This window comes from Polypterus senegalus, chromosome 5 (genome assembly GCF_016835505.1).
Source record: "Polypterus senegalus isolate Bchr_013 chromosome 5, ASM1683550v1, whole genome shotgun sequence".
NCBI lineage: Eukaryota > Metazoa > Chordata > Cladistia > Polypteriformes > Polypteridae > Polypterus > Polypterus senegalus.
In genome coordinates, this window is record NC_053158.1 from 133523804 (window position 1) to 133539055 (window position 15252).

The 15252-nt window shown below is 37.4% G+C and overlaps 1 protein-coding gene across 4 annotated transcripts in view; it reads left to right on the top strand.

Annotated features, from left to right (window-relative positions):
- LOC120529514 (tensin-3-like) overlaps positions 1–15252 on the top strand; it is a 333361-nt gene that overhangs the window by 134563 nt on the left and 183546 nt on the right. For all 4 annotated transcript variants that reach the window (XM_039753385.1, XM_039753384.1, XM_039753386.1 and 1 more), the window contains exon 4: positions 12672–12710. In XM_039753385.1, coding sequence (XP_039609319.1) covers positions 12672–12710 — 39 coding nt within the window. The remainder of the gene's footprint in view (positions 1–12671; positions 12711–15252) is intronic.

Sequence of the window (15252 nt, forward strand, 5' to 3'; positions counted from 1 at the left end):
TTTCCCATTGGTTTTGCAAACAAAATGCACTTCTTTTCCAAGAAGAGAGCAAGCCACAAAGTTGTTAGATTGCTGCAGATCATTAACCCAGTCCCTCTCTTTAAAAGATGTAGAAAAACTGACCTGTGATGATAAAGATCTGCATTTCTGTTCAACAAGATACTGCATTGTAATTTGTGTTATGGTTAGTTTGGGAAGAATGACCTGTTTTATCAGTGAATTATAGTTTTTTTTTTATTCATGCAAATAAATTGTCAGAGTGTTTTGAGTCACTTTTATTATTTGTCTTATTTAACTTTTCTGGTAACAGGATATTCCGGTCACAATACCTGATAAGAAGATAACTGCATGACTTTAAATTAATTCTCGTAACTGCCACTTGATAAAGACAATTTGCTGTTAACACTGAAGTGTTTAAAAAAAAAAATTCAAGGATGTGATAAAGTTTCCTGTACATTGTAATTTGATGATAATTTCTGAACAAGTTATAACTGAAAACTGCTGCAGCTTAATTTGATATTGTTTATTTTCTTATGCCCTATTTTTTCTTTATATACAGATTAATGTCATAAATGTTTTTCCTATATACTGATATATTAATTCATTTCTGCAAGATCTTAAAATATCAATTAGTATGGTTTAGTTTGCTCCACTCATCCATCCATTAATTTTTGAAATAGCTTAATCCAAGCATGTCAAACTCGCTACCATTGGTGGGCCGCTTTGACTGCCATACGTGAAAGGTGCTCGACAGTAAGACTTGAGCGATGTGGGGTTTTGGTAGCTTTCGTTAACGAAAACAATTGCTCACAAAGGTAAGTGCTTCCAAATATAGACAGTACTCTCGATGCCACCTTACAGATCTGCACATACAGTACGAGGGTGGCAGTTAAGCATACAAGCCTGGTACACCAACTTTGTTGTATTTTGCCTTCAGAGTAGAATCTGACTGCAGTTCAATCAATTCCATTTGGATATTCTCAGGCGCATTCTCACCGTTGTAAGAGTATGGTGAGGTAAACAGCGCAAAGTCCTGTTTATGTGAACTGAAATCACGAAAACGCTCACAGAATTCATTGCTTAGTAATTCAAGTTGGAAAACAAATCCTCCAAAAAGCAAATTTTACTTTAATAAGTTTACTTCAAAGTTTATATTGTAAAATAAGCCAATTGCAAAAAGCCCCCTGACCTACGCTAATTTTACAAACTCAAAATCACAAAAATTTGTTGTTAAACAACTCACCAACTTCTCGTGTCCACTTCGGATCTTCAGCTATAGTCTGCACTAACTATTCGTTACAATACTTGCAAAAACTAGAGCAAAACAAGTGAAAATATCCATCCATCCATCCTCTTTCGCTTATCCGAGATTGGGTTGCGGGGGCAGAAGCTTGAGCAGAGATGCCCAGACTTCCCTCTCCCTGGCCACTTCTACTAGCTCTTCCGGGGGAATCCCGAGGTGTTCCCAGACCAGCCGAGAGACATAATCCCTCCAGCATGTCCTGGGTCTTCCCCGGGGCCTCCTCCCGGTTAGATGTGACTGGAACACCTCACCAGGGAGGTGTCCAGAAGGCATCGTGATCAGATGCCTGAGCCACCTCATCTGATTCCTCTCGATGCTGAGGAGCAATGGCTGTACTCTGAGTTCCTCCCAGATGACTAAGCTTCTCCCCCTATCTTTAAGTGAAAGCCCAGACACCCTGTGGATGAAACTCATTTTAGCCGCTTGTATTCGTGATCTCGTTCTTTTGGTCACTGCCCACAGCTCATGACCCTAGGTGAGGGTAGTAACGTAGATCGACCGGTAAATTGAAAGCTTTGCCTTTCGGCTCAGCACCTTTTTCACCACAACAGACCGATGCAGAGCACGCCTCACCGCAGATGCCGCACTGATCCACTTGTCGATCTCCTGCTCTATTACATGAAAATATCCAAGCTATTACTGCTCGTGATGGTCAGTTCTGCCCATTGACCAGTCTCAGCAGCCCAGCCAGTAGCGTAGCCTGCAAATGCAAATTTCAGCAGAGCTTCTTTGCAGCCTTTGGCGATTTTCATAAAGCGTTCAACTCGGTTAATCGAGCTGCCCTTTGGGACATCCTGAGGGTTCGTGGGATCCCCTCAAGGTTGCTGGATATCATGGCCGGCCTTTACACTGGCACTGTGAGTGCTGTGCAGAGTGGAGGCAGAACCTCTGTGTTTTTCCCAGTTCATTCTGAAGTTTGTCAGGGGTGTGTTTTTGCTCCTACTCTGTTCATTGCTTGTATGGACTGGGTGTTGGGCAAGATTGTGGGGTCTAGCAGCTGTGGGGCAATGGAGTCTCTGATCGGGGTGCTCGAGAGACTGAGAAAGGAGTCTGAGTGTCTGGGCTTGCGAGTGTCCTGGATAAAAACCAAGATCCAGGCCTTTAATGACCTCTTGAGCATAACCATCAGCAGTTTGTCTGTTTGCGGAGAGAGTGTCGACCTGGTCGAGAGTTTTACGTACCTTGGCAGTGACATTCATGTCTGTGATGACTCTTCCTATGAAGTCAGTAGACGGATTGGGAGAGCATGGAGGGATGTGTGGCACTCCCGATATCTATGCTAAAGGACGAAGGTCCAAGTCTTTAGAGTCCTGGTGCTTCCTATCTTACTATATGGTTGCGAGACATGGACGCTATCCAGTGACCTGAGACTAAGACTGGAATCCTTTGGTACTGTGTCTCTCCAGAAAATCCTTGGGTACCAGTGGTTTGACTTTGTGTCGAATGAGCGGTTGCTCATGGAGTCCTGAATGAGGTACATTACCTGCATTGTGAGGGAGCATTAGTTACGGCACTACAGCCATGTGCCACGTTTTCCCAAGGGTGATCCAGCTCGTAACATCATCATTGAGGACCCGAGTGGCTTGACCAGGCCAAGGGGTCGCCCTAGTAACACCTGGCTGTGGCAGAAAGAGGATCATTTCCGGAGGGTTGGACTGGGCCGTGTGTCTGCCTAGGGGGTTGCCGGGATCACAAGTTGTTTCGTCGTGTAGTGGGTGCGGCAACGTACTGTACCAGTGCATGCTCCCCAACTTGATTTGATTTGACTTGCTGTTTTCTGTTACAGAGAAGGTCAGGTTTTTAACAGTTTTTAAAAAAAAAAGTTTAGTATTTAGGTTTGAATTCTTAAGAATATTCTGTCTTCATGCATACATAATGAACACCCCCTGTGGCATCTGCACTATTTGTGTCCTTGAAGGTATAATTATCTTCACAGTATACTTATAGCATTTGTTTTTATATTAGTGGAATCAAAGATTATTTATATGTAATTTCACAATAGGTACCTCTAAACAAAATTAATGTACTATAGTATTCAGCCCATAATTTTTTTCTGAGCTTGTGTATCTAGTCTAAGAAATTTACTAATTTAAGAAGCTTTGAATGTGGATAATTCCCCAAAGAAAGGTGTATGTTTTCTTTTTAAATGTTTATCATAAATAACATAAAATAATCTGATACAAAAATAATGTGAAATATTTATGCAAATGTGTTATCAAAGACACTTAATGTTAACACAGTTTAATTTTGTAAGTCTGCACTTTTCTGTTAACATTTATTACTCTGTTGAATATACAGTATCACCCAAACCCTCTATCTTTGCAAAAAATCTTTAACCAGTCTAAGTTATCTTGAAGTTCTATTCAATTTTAGCTATGTAAAAGAACTAATTTTCATGCAGTTCTGAACCTGAAGAAGAACTTTGCCATCCCACCATACACTAGTTCTTCTATTGTGTTGTGGATATTGGAGGAAACCAAAATATTCCAAAATGATATGGATGAGAATGTACAATTGCGTGGAGCAGCAGTGTTAAATACTGTGTAACCCTTCCACGTTATTTGCTGTTTATTAAAGTTAAACACATTTCATTATGCAATTCATAATTTAAGAATTTTCAGCTGCCTTGGTTTTGCATACCTCATGAGTAAGTGTAAAATACACTGACACTAGATATACAGTATAGTATACTGCACACTTTGCTTCTGGTTTCCCAACAAATAATAATTTTATGGAATATAATTTGTCCAGGCGTTTAGATTAAATATTCAGAAACCTAGAACCATAGCACCTTAAGTGTTTGAAAATTGTGTGCAAGAGTTTGATAATGGGCATTGTTATGTCTTATGACACTTTGTACTGGGCAGATAATATCACAGTACTTTGATGATTTTCACTAATAAAATTTTACATCCTACATCAGCCCACAAAAAAATTAAGCAAAGTAAATGTGTTGACTTACCTAGTGGTGAAGAAGGATCTGAGCAGCAATATAAAAAGTAATCATTCTTATTAATGTGTACAGTCACTGATTTTTTTTTTTATTCTCTTAGTGGCTTGAAAATTACAAACTGTTTGAGCGAAGCACCTGAGATATTTTGTATCTTTTTTAAAGAATTGGTGAAGGAACCTTAAATATTCTGTGAATATTACCGTTGTGACTGAAAGGGGGCGCTATCGCTCCCTTGAACCCTTGTCCACGACTCCCGACACCAGGTAAAAGTCCACAAGTTGACTTTATTAAATCTCCACAGTGCACAAAGCACCCTCTCCTCCATTATACTCATACACAAATCACAATAACCAATAACACCCTTCCACCCAGCTCAGCTCGCCATTTGGGAGCTGTCACAGTCCTTTTATATTCCCTGACCCGGAAGTGTTCCCAATCCCAGTCCATGTGATCCTGTATCACTTCTGGGTCAGGTAAAAGTTCTTTTCTTCACCCCGGAAGCCTGTCGCTCTTCCTTTGACGAACTTCCGGGTCATAGGGCACAAATAAGTCTTTGGTCCTCCCTACAGCTCCCTCTTGCGGCCCCTGTGGTATCCAGCAGGGTCTTGTATAAAAACTACATAGTCCATGACTCCCTGCTGGTCTTCGGGGCACCTCCATACTGCAGGGAGGGCTCCATCTGGCGGCCTGGGGGCATTGGCCGGGATGACAAGCCGGCCAAAGGTCATACCGTATATAGTGATGCCTGTCATGAGAAAAAAATGATTTCTCTTGACACCATCCCCTGGTCCCTTAAATAAAGTTAGAAATTTACTACAGTACATAAAGACTGGAATCCCTTTTTACTGGAGAATAAAAGTAGTTAGTAAATGAATTTCGTAATATGGAACATTTTAACTTCATTATTTTTGCTTGTTTTTACTTTTTTGTGAATGGTTCATTGAAATACAGTATTTTTTTATAATGTTAATCTTTAAGATTAGAACTGCTTAAGACATTCATACAGATTCAGTAAGAGTTGATATGACAGCTTGCTTTGGTATGATCTGCTATTTTTATTTATGCAACAAATTAGAATTCTAAAGATTTCATTTATCATTACAGCAAATAGAATTAAACTAAATAGCAAGGATGTGGTGTAAACCACATTGGTGTGGCTGTTATTGAAAAACCTTAAAGGAGTTATGGGCTGTATGCACTAATTCTAAGCTTCTATTTCTGTGCATTAACCAAACATTCCTTGACCAATTTAGAGATAATTTCTTTAGCAACAGGCTTTCTGGAATTCGTTTGATTCGTAAATAAAGCTGTCTGTACTTACTTTGTGTAAAACGGTACATTCAGTTTGGTTAGCTCTTCTTCTTATGTAGTCAGTGTAGTGGAATGCATCCTATTGTATGGATATTAAAACTATTATGGGTTAGAATGTTTAACTAGTTCATTGAAATATATATAGTATATATACCTTTTTATTCTTAAAGTATTATGTTTTAATAATTAAGGTTTAATGAGAGATGTAGAAGAATTAGGAAACCTCTAAGCAACTTTTCAAATCCATCTTTTTTCCTTGATACTTAGGACTTCTTTACCTAGTTTAGCACAGCTGTGCCAGAAAAGCCTACTCTATTCAAACACACCAGGTTCTTAAGTTTCCACAGTTCCCAAATGACGATTCAATATTTGTCTTAAAGTGTCAATATGTTGGCTATTTTTATTGTTTATCTTTATGTGCTCTGTAATGTCTTTGTTCCCATTTGGGGTCAAAAATATTTAATTGTAAATTGTCATGATCTAGGTTTTTGTTTTTGAATTTGTTTCAGTCACTCTTGGCCTCTAAAAATATTTGAGATATCATTTTAGGGATTTTAGATGTGAAGGAATACAGTTGTTTCATTTATTTTTGAATTTCACAATGTTAAGAATTATTTTTTTTTCTGTGGTGCTATTTTGTTTTTGTTATGGATGTCTCCATTTTGTGGTCTTTGTTGTCCAGGCAAGTTCAGCATGAAATGTGCAATGTGTGATATAACAGGGACGGGGATAAAAAGGTCAGCATCAAACACTTCCTAATTTGTCCATGTTTGTGGATACAACCTTAAAAGCATAAAATAATTTTCTGTAAATATTTGTTTGAATTCTTATTACAAACTTGATTCTGTCCCATTGACTACAATCTTCAACTTACATTTTGTTTAAGTATAAATTCTTTGTTTTTTTATTTTTATTTTTATTTTTCGTCTTTCTTTAAAAATTCACTGTTTCTGTTCCACATTTTGGGGTCTGTTATTCAATTTTTTTCTATCCTGGTTTTGACAACCATCTCCTGATTCCATTTCCCCTCTTGTTACTGCTGCTGTGTGGTGCAGTAAGCACATAAACATTTGTGATAATCTTTTTAAACAGTTTATAAGTCAGTACATATTTTACACTGAAATATGTCAGATGTTCAAAGATTAAGTTCCATACCAGGTCATACATTTGTAAGAAAAAGTAAGGAAACTCTTTGAAATTAACCTGGATTTGTGGTCTGATCATTATTTAACTCACAATTTCAGACAAACATTATCTGACTAAACTAATAACGCACCAACAGTTGTACTTTTCATGTCTTTATTGAGCACAATGAGTAATCATTCACATTGCATGTTTGGAAAGTAAGTGTACCTCTGGGTTAATAACTTCTCTTAAAGCTAATTAGAAAAAAGTGTTTCAGTTAAGAAGATGAAATAGGGAGTGTGGGTTTCAGAGGTGCTTCACCCCATAAATAAAGACACGCAAAGCCTAACTACTGACTAATCTGTTCTCCTCAAGAAAGACTGGTTAGTGTAAACCATACCTTGATCCAAAAAACTGTCACAGGACCATTGCAAAAATCCAGATAACTTAAAATGTTCCTTTACTTTTTCTTGTAACTAACAGAACATAGTGCATCAAGAAATTATTCTTAAATTATTAGTAATTATATTACACACAACCTTGATGGAGTCCAACAACCATGGTGAACAAATTGAGCTTAACAACAAGTATGTGGACACAGCTTTCACTAAATTCATATAGAAAACAATAGTTGACATTAGCTATCCCTGTTACACCATATTCCTGCAGGACTTTGTACAACACAAGGCAAGGGACACGATCATATGCGTTTTCTGAATCTACATGACACATGAAGACTAGGTTATCATATTACCCTGCAGCCTCCAGCAGCTGTGTCAGGGAGAAACGCCGGTCAACTGCTTCTGGGCCAGGTCGGAATACACATTGTTCCTCCTCTATCTTTGTCTCAACCATCGGATTCTTCCCTCCAGTACCCATGCATGTACCTTATCTGGGTGGCTTAGAAGTGTTATGTCTCTGTAGTTGGAACACACCCTCTGGTCATCTTTTTTTAAATATGGATACCATCACACTAGTCTGCCATTCCAAAGCTGCTTTACTTGCCTTTCATGCAACCTTGTCACCACTTCTGTTTGTGAATTTCATGGACAGGCTATCAAGGTAAAGTCAAGGATGTCAGAGTGTCCAGATGAAGAGGCAGAGAGTAGCATTGCTACATTATGCAGATGATGATGTCCTCTTTGTCTCACCTGATCGTGACTTTCGGCACACACTTTAGCAATTTTGCTGAGTGTGAAGCACCTGCGATGAACATCAGCATCTCCAAGTCTGCAGTCATGGTACTGTCTCAGAAAAGAGTGGATTGCTGTCACCAGGTGAGGGAGGAATAGCTGCCCTTAGTGGAGAAATTAATGTATCTTGCGATTACATAAGGGGCTGAATGCGATAATGGCAATGGTACAATACTGGTCACTTTCTGCATAAGAATCTCTTCTTTGGAACCTTGGGGATTTTTGACATTCTCCTATTAAGACTTGACCTGAGCAATCTTCTAATTTCTTATGGGTAATAGCTTGAAAAAGTTGAATGTGTGTTTTTTTCAGTTTCCTTTGTGGGACTGGAGAAAACCTAAACTTCTTTATTTCCCACATAATATGCTTTGAAATATTAGATTTTAAATTTTAGTAGTTCTGTTTAAAATAAGCGTGAAGCTTGAGATGCATGTAATCAAAAGTAATTAAATATTAATAACGTAAAGCTAATTATATGTTTGATGGGCTGGTGGCTATAAAAAAGAAATTGTTTATGTTACATCATCTGGGAAGGAAAAGTCCAGGATAGATCAAAAGTAAAGTATTCAAAGAAAAGAAAGATTTGAGCATTGTTGTGCAGTTTTTTTCTTATAAAAATGGAAGGAAATTTGTAAAATTGAAATCATCTTGAAGACAGATAGTAAAGTCTACATCTGTGTCACCACTGCTAAAATGCTGTAAGAATATTCATTCATCTGTTTATTTTACATTTAGTGTCTTTAACTTGTATTTTATTTTTGTGCTTTAATAAATACACTAAACACTTTTTTAATGTTTTGTCTAGATTGTTATATATTTTGGTCTCTCAGGTTCAGGTGGGGGGTGTGTCACCTTGGGTCTATTCCATTCAAATGGAAGCCCCCAGACAACATATGGTGCAGAAGCAATCTCTGAGTGGCCCAGCCATGGTCCCACCAGAAATGTTGAGAAAAACCGAGAAAAACGCATTTTGCGAGTTGCCAGAAATTCCTGCACAAATTCCTACTACTATACAGACGATGAATGCAATGCTGCGTGTAGCCTAGCAACATTCAACCCATGATGCAGCACATTGTTGTGTGTCTAGTAGTGGTGATAGTAGTCTATGATACAGTAAGCACTGGTATGCAGTACCAGCACCTCTGCTGCAGCAGGTGGTCATGGCATTGACTACAAATTAAATGATTCTATAATCAATTCTGTGCTGAGTCTTAGTTGTATTCCAGTTTCATCAAGTGAATATGAACGTGGCTTTTTACAAATGAATTTAATTGTTACTCTAATGAGAGCCTTATTAGGATCTGAAAACAGCTGTTAAGGGTTTATTTAGATGAGGTCTTGCTAGTTACCAAGGTGTATTAATCTTTTAAAGGACACATTAATATTAAAAAAAAAAAATAAAGTCAGGGAATGTTTAAATTCCTTAAGGTGCTTTCTTACGAATTTTTATTTATTTATTTATTTTTAATTATAAATCCTATATGTCTGTTTTTCAATGATTTAAAATTGAATCTCCCATCTACTGCAGTGCTTAGTGTGGACTGATTCATCTGCACTTTATGTAATCTTGTATTCTTTTCCTGACCTTAATAACAAACAACCATGCTGTGTCTCTTAATGACATATGAAAGCAGACAGATAAGGTTACAAAAATATTTTTTTTGCCTTAAACTGAAATATATGCAAAGTATAGAGAAAAGCATAATCATAGATACTTATTCCCTTTGAACCTAACTGCCATGTACAGTTGGAGTAGTCTGATTAACAGTTCAGCATTCCTCCCTAATTACCTTTTTTTTGCCTGATAATTCACAACTCTAGAGCATCATCCCAAAATCTTATCACAGCTAACACCCTGCAAGAAAGCTGATATCTGTTTTCAGGATGTCTGGTTAAATATATCTTGTTAAACACTAGAGTGCAGTAATTCTGTTCCTAGATAGCCCTAGGTGTGGTATGATCTAAAACAAATACCAGTTAATTTGTAAATCAAGGGTTCCAGACTTGCCTGAACAGTTTGCTCTTTCTTACGATGTATAGAGCAAAAATGTCATACCAAAATATGTTACACTTAATTGTAATGTGTTCATATTCCTTAATCAGTAACTGTATTATTGCCCTCGAGCGAAGTGCAGATCACGCGGCACGGCGGCAGCAGCAAGCCAGCATCTGATCGAGCAAAGAGGAGGTTAAAAAAAGTGTATTTGTTTCCCATTGTATCACCGTTTAAGAGGGGTTTCGTAGGTATGGCTGCGCCTCCTTGGGGTTCGTTCAGCCCCCCTCTTTACAACGGCACATAGATCTGGCTGGGGGTGGGAGTTGGCAAGCAAAGTGCAGATCACACGGCATAGCAGCAGCAGCAGCAATCCAGCAGCTGATCGAGCTAAGAGAAGGTTAAACAAATGTATTTGTTTCCAATTTTATCACTGAATAGGAGGGATTTCGGAGGAGCGAATGTGTCTCCTTGGGGTGTGTTCAGTCTCCTTTTTCACAATGGTGCATAGCACTGGTGGGCGGGGGGGTGTTGGAAGGGTTGGGGAGCTGGGGGGAAGCCCCCTAGTTAAATAAATAATTGTCTGTGAAATAAGTACAAGTTACTGCAGTAGACCCATGTAGTAAATAAACTATTTCATAACTTTTTTTCATGGTTACATAAACTTTATTTCATCATTTACTACCTTTTTTTTGATTATGTGGTGCTGTATACTGGTAATGTGAAAATATAATACCTACTGTAGCTCTCACATATCACTTTGAGCATGTGTGTTGTAGCGGATGGCCGGGGCTCATACCCTGCCAGAACACCCACAGAGTGGAAGGACTGGGAGAGGAGCAATATTTCCCCTGGAACACGAGAGGGCAACCACCGTGGTGGGTGTTGGGGCCACAAGAACCAAGCCTGGAAGCTCAACCCTGTGGAGGCCTGTGGCCACCGCCAGGGGGTGCCTGGACATTTACTAAGTCCTGGGCTGCATCATTTCCACCACACCAGGGAGTGCTGCCGGAACAGGAACTAGGTACACCCGGAGTGCTTCCAGGTTGCCCATACAGCACATCCGCCACATCAGGAAGTGCTGCAGGAAGGTCATCAGGGAGCACCTGGAGCACATCCAGGTGAACTATTAATTAACTATCACTGCATTTGAGGAGCCGGAGTCTGAAGGCAGAGGACAAAGCTTGCGAGGAGAGGAGTAGGGGCAGCAGAATACTAAGGAAAGGAAAGGAAAGAAAAAGAAAGGACTGACTATCTGTGAGCACTAGTGTTGTTGGTTAATGCATAGTGTGTGCTGTTAAGGACTGTGCATTGTGAGAAAATAATAAAAGCGTGTGTTTGGACTTCCGCGTGTCCTGGTGTCTGTCGGTAGTCAGGCTGATTATCTACAGTGTATTGGGGAAACTGCAAGATCAAAATTTTAACTTAAAAGGAATGTGTCAAATTTTATACTTCCTAAGGAAATTTTGTAAAACTTAGAAAAAATAAAGCTCCTGAATTTACGTTTTTTTTCCACCCCTGCTGGTGAAGAGCTTCAAATTCCCCCACTTCTACACCTGATGAAAATGGTTGAGGCACTATCATGGTTGTCTTTCAAAAATAAACACAGGATGCAGGAGCTGACAGATAATGACTGATGTACTGTAAGATAGTGCATAGTTCAGGTGGGAATAGTGTCCAAATGGGAAATGAGAATTGCAAGAACTTTTGGAGAGGCAAACATTTCTACAATGCATTACACATACTGTATGAAGTTTGTGCTGGGTATTTGGTGATGCATTAAGTGTCCAAAATGGTCTGAAATAGCAACAGATTTCTGTAGTGAACAGCTTATGGTCAGCTCTTTATGTCATTCTTTATCTACATATTTTGAAATACCACTTAATGTCTTCTTGTTAATTTCAAAATTACAGGGAATATTAACAGTTAAGGCTTATATTACTAAACATTTTATAATTATGTAATTTTTAAAAAATATTATTCTTGTATAATAGTTTTTAGCAATACTATAGCACATACTATATTGCACACATACATGGTACTCTTTCAGAAGTAATTTTTAGATACATGGGATTTGTACAAATTATTTAAAAAATTGTTTCATTTTTTTCATTTTTATTTTCAGTATTCCGAGAGAGATACTATGACACAAAAAACTTAGACACTGCTGTGAAAAGTTAGGCAAATATTTACATTATTTGGTTGCTACCGGGAATGGGAACATGCTGAAAGAATGAGGAGGATGCCCTTCATGAAAACGTTCCTGTGTAAAATAATAAAATATTCATAGAATGACAATTCTAAGAATTATTAGTTAACTGATTTCTTGACACAGAATAAGCATATGTAATACCACTGTCTTTTTTGGGTTTTTTTTCACCACAAAGATTATTGTTCTGCAGCTCTTGACACTTTTTTGGTATAATTATCTGTTAAACCATTAATGCTTTTAGTTAGTTCCTTCCTCCATTTCACCTGTGTTGTTTAACTGCTGTGCGTGTCCAGTGGTAATGATAGCAAAGGTTTGCTGGGAATTATCATTAAAGCAAAGATTTACTTTGTGTGACTACAGGCTCAAGGGGAAAAATGTGTATTTGCTCATGCTCAGTTATACAAAGGTCTTTTTAATCAGGAAACACCTTTCAAGTTAATAATTTGCTAGTGGAATGTGCTTCCTTTATTTACTAGCTCTGTTGAGGCCTTGTCAAAACGATTTTTGTCAAGGAACCATTTTCTTTCACCCTTTCCAAGCAGTCACATTTTGGGCTTCAGCATGCGTGTGTTTTCTTTCAGGTGGTGACTCCGTGCTTGCCCCTGGTCAACTATGAACTGGTAAGTCCAATTTATTTTGTTTGTGTAGAGTATATGTCAGCCTGACTGCCTACTTTGCTGACCAGGCACCATGTCATTTTAAGAATACAGCATAGATTGCAGTTCAAGGTGCAGTGGAAAGTTATTTTTTTCTTTAGCTAATGAAGCAAGCAGCCCTAAGGCACCTAAAATTGCTAAAAAGGAGGTCTATAGATGTAAACTATACTTTATGCAAACTGCTACCCACATTCACCTTGTATTAGTATAGTTCATTTAGAAGATACATTTATTCAAGTTACTATGACTTGAAAAATGTTACATACATACAATATACTTATAAGCTTGGCAATATTTTGAGATGTTTTTACTTGAATCAAATTTAATGTGTATGTTTTTCTGGATGTAATAGTCTGCTGATATGTTTAATTTAAAATGTTCCTTGTCATGTTCCTTGTAGTAGATGCAGATTATTTAAAAAAAAAAAAGTCTGTGGTGTGGAGAGTGAAATAAGCTCACAGTTGTTTTGAGATTAATAAATGAAATTCTACCTTGGATGTATAAAGAACAGGGCAGGAAGAGTATTTTTTAAAATTTTCTGAATTACTAAAGGATTTATACCAAAGTAATCATTCAGGATTTGTTACACCAAAATAAATAACACACCACACATTTAAAAAGCTGTCTCACTGTTTTGCTTCTGCTAATGTAATAACATTTTCTTCAAGGGAAAAAATGCAGTATAGTAAAGCAAGTGTAGTAGTGCCTGTTATTGTGCTTCATGTCATACAGGTTACTGAAGTGTATTTTCATGTCTTCAAGTGATCTTCCAGTTGGTGCAAAAAAGTCCGCTCACTCCATTAATGAATTTGTCTTTGTCTTTGCCCTACGTGTATGGTCAGGAAGTAAGAAACGTTTGCTGTTAAAAATAATATAAATGCTATACTAAGCCAGAAAAGACTTGGGTGAAGGACAGAACTTTTGTAACAGTATGCTCTGGATGGATGAGGCAATTCCAATTCCAAAAGATCCTCCTACCAACTGTAAAGCATAGCTTGGGGCTTGCTTGTCTGCCTTAGGGGCCTATCCAGGATAGAGGCAACCATGAATGCCATGTTGTGCCAGTAAGTACTTGAATACAAAGTGAGGCCATCTGTCAAAAACTTGGTGCTGAAATCTAAGTAGACCGTGCAGCAAAGCAGCAATCAAAAACAGCCACACAAAGTCACAAAAGAATGGCACAGAATAAAGAAATGGAGGGTTATGGAATGGCCAAGTAAAAGCCTAGATTTTAACCTTCGAGCAATGTGATGCTGACCAGCACATGCAGGAACACCCCTAAACATCATATAGTTGAAGGGGTCTATAAGGGGAAGTGGGTAAAATGATGTAGAAATCTGAAAGAAACTTCTACAAGAAGTGATTTTTGTCAATGAAGTCACAGCTATTGAAGCTATGGGTGTATTTATTTTTTCAGTAGACAATTACCTTTCCAACATTTTTTTGTCTAATAAATGCTTGCAATTACTCAGTTTTGTTATTTGTTTTTAAATTAAATCACCATTATCTATAAATATGATTAAAACTAAGAGGAAATATTTGTACATCCATATATGTTGAAGAACACACACTACTTTTACAAAGCATGTCCTCTGTAGTTTTTTTGACCCTGACTTGTGCATGTTTGTTTGCAATGAATTTGTGAGTGCTTGACACATTCTACTATGCAACATTAGATGTGGCACAAGTTTTACTAGCTTTAAAATGTATTTAATAATACTTAAAGCTCGATTTATAAGGAATGAATATTCCTTGTGATGCTTGTGGATGGGAAGTATTTTGAAAGCAGGAGGCAAATTAAGATTGTCTTGAAGATAAAGGGCTTGAGTTTTAAACTTTTGATTTTAGTACATAGAAGTTTCATTATTTTTTAAAATAGGTTCTTATCTAAAACACTAAAATCAAACTGGAATTTTAGTATGACAATCGAGGTTCATGAAATAATTATACAGTTTTGTTTTTTTGACATCACTTAATTCCTGTGAGTTTTCTTAAAAATTTGATCACATTAGTGTGTGTGTTTTTTTTTTTTAATCCAGAATGGTCTGTAGCATTTTACAGTGTCCTAAATTTTAGAATGTCTGTCTGTTCTGTGTAGCTACAGTATATTTTCTTCTTTTGCATGTGAAATGTTAGGCCGGTCAAAGTAACTATTTAAACTTAATTACTATTGGATTCTGCTAAGTATTATGCCACCTCTTAATATTAAAATACTTTATTTTAATAGTTATTGATCTACGTGTGTATGATAGTAATTTTCCTAATGAGATTAGGAAATTCTCTTTTATGTACTTGTTTGCCCAGTTCTCTTTTGTGAATGATATGATTTAAGTAGCAGTTCAGCATTTGTATAGAAGTACCTTGCATAATCTTCATTAAGTATCGGTCTAGTCTGGCAATATGAATATACAGTATATTGCATCCTTTTATTAAAAAAAAAAAAAAGTTAAGATATTATTATGCCTTGAAAGATTCCTACAGAACACAGCATGTGCTTGAAAAATTC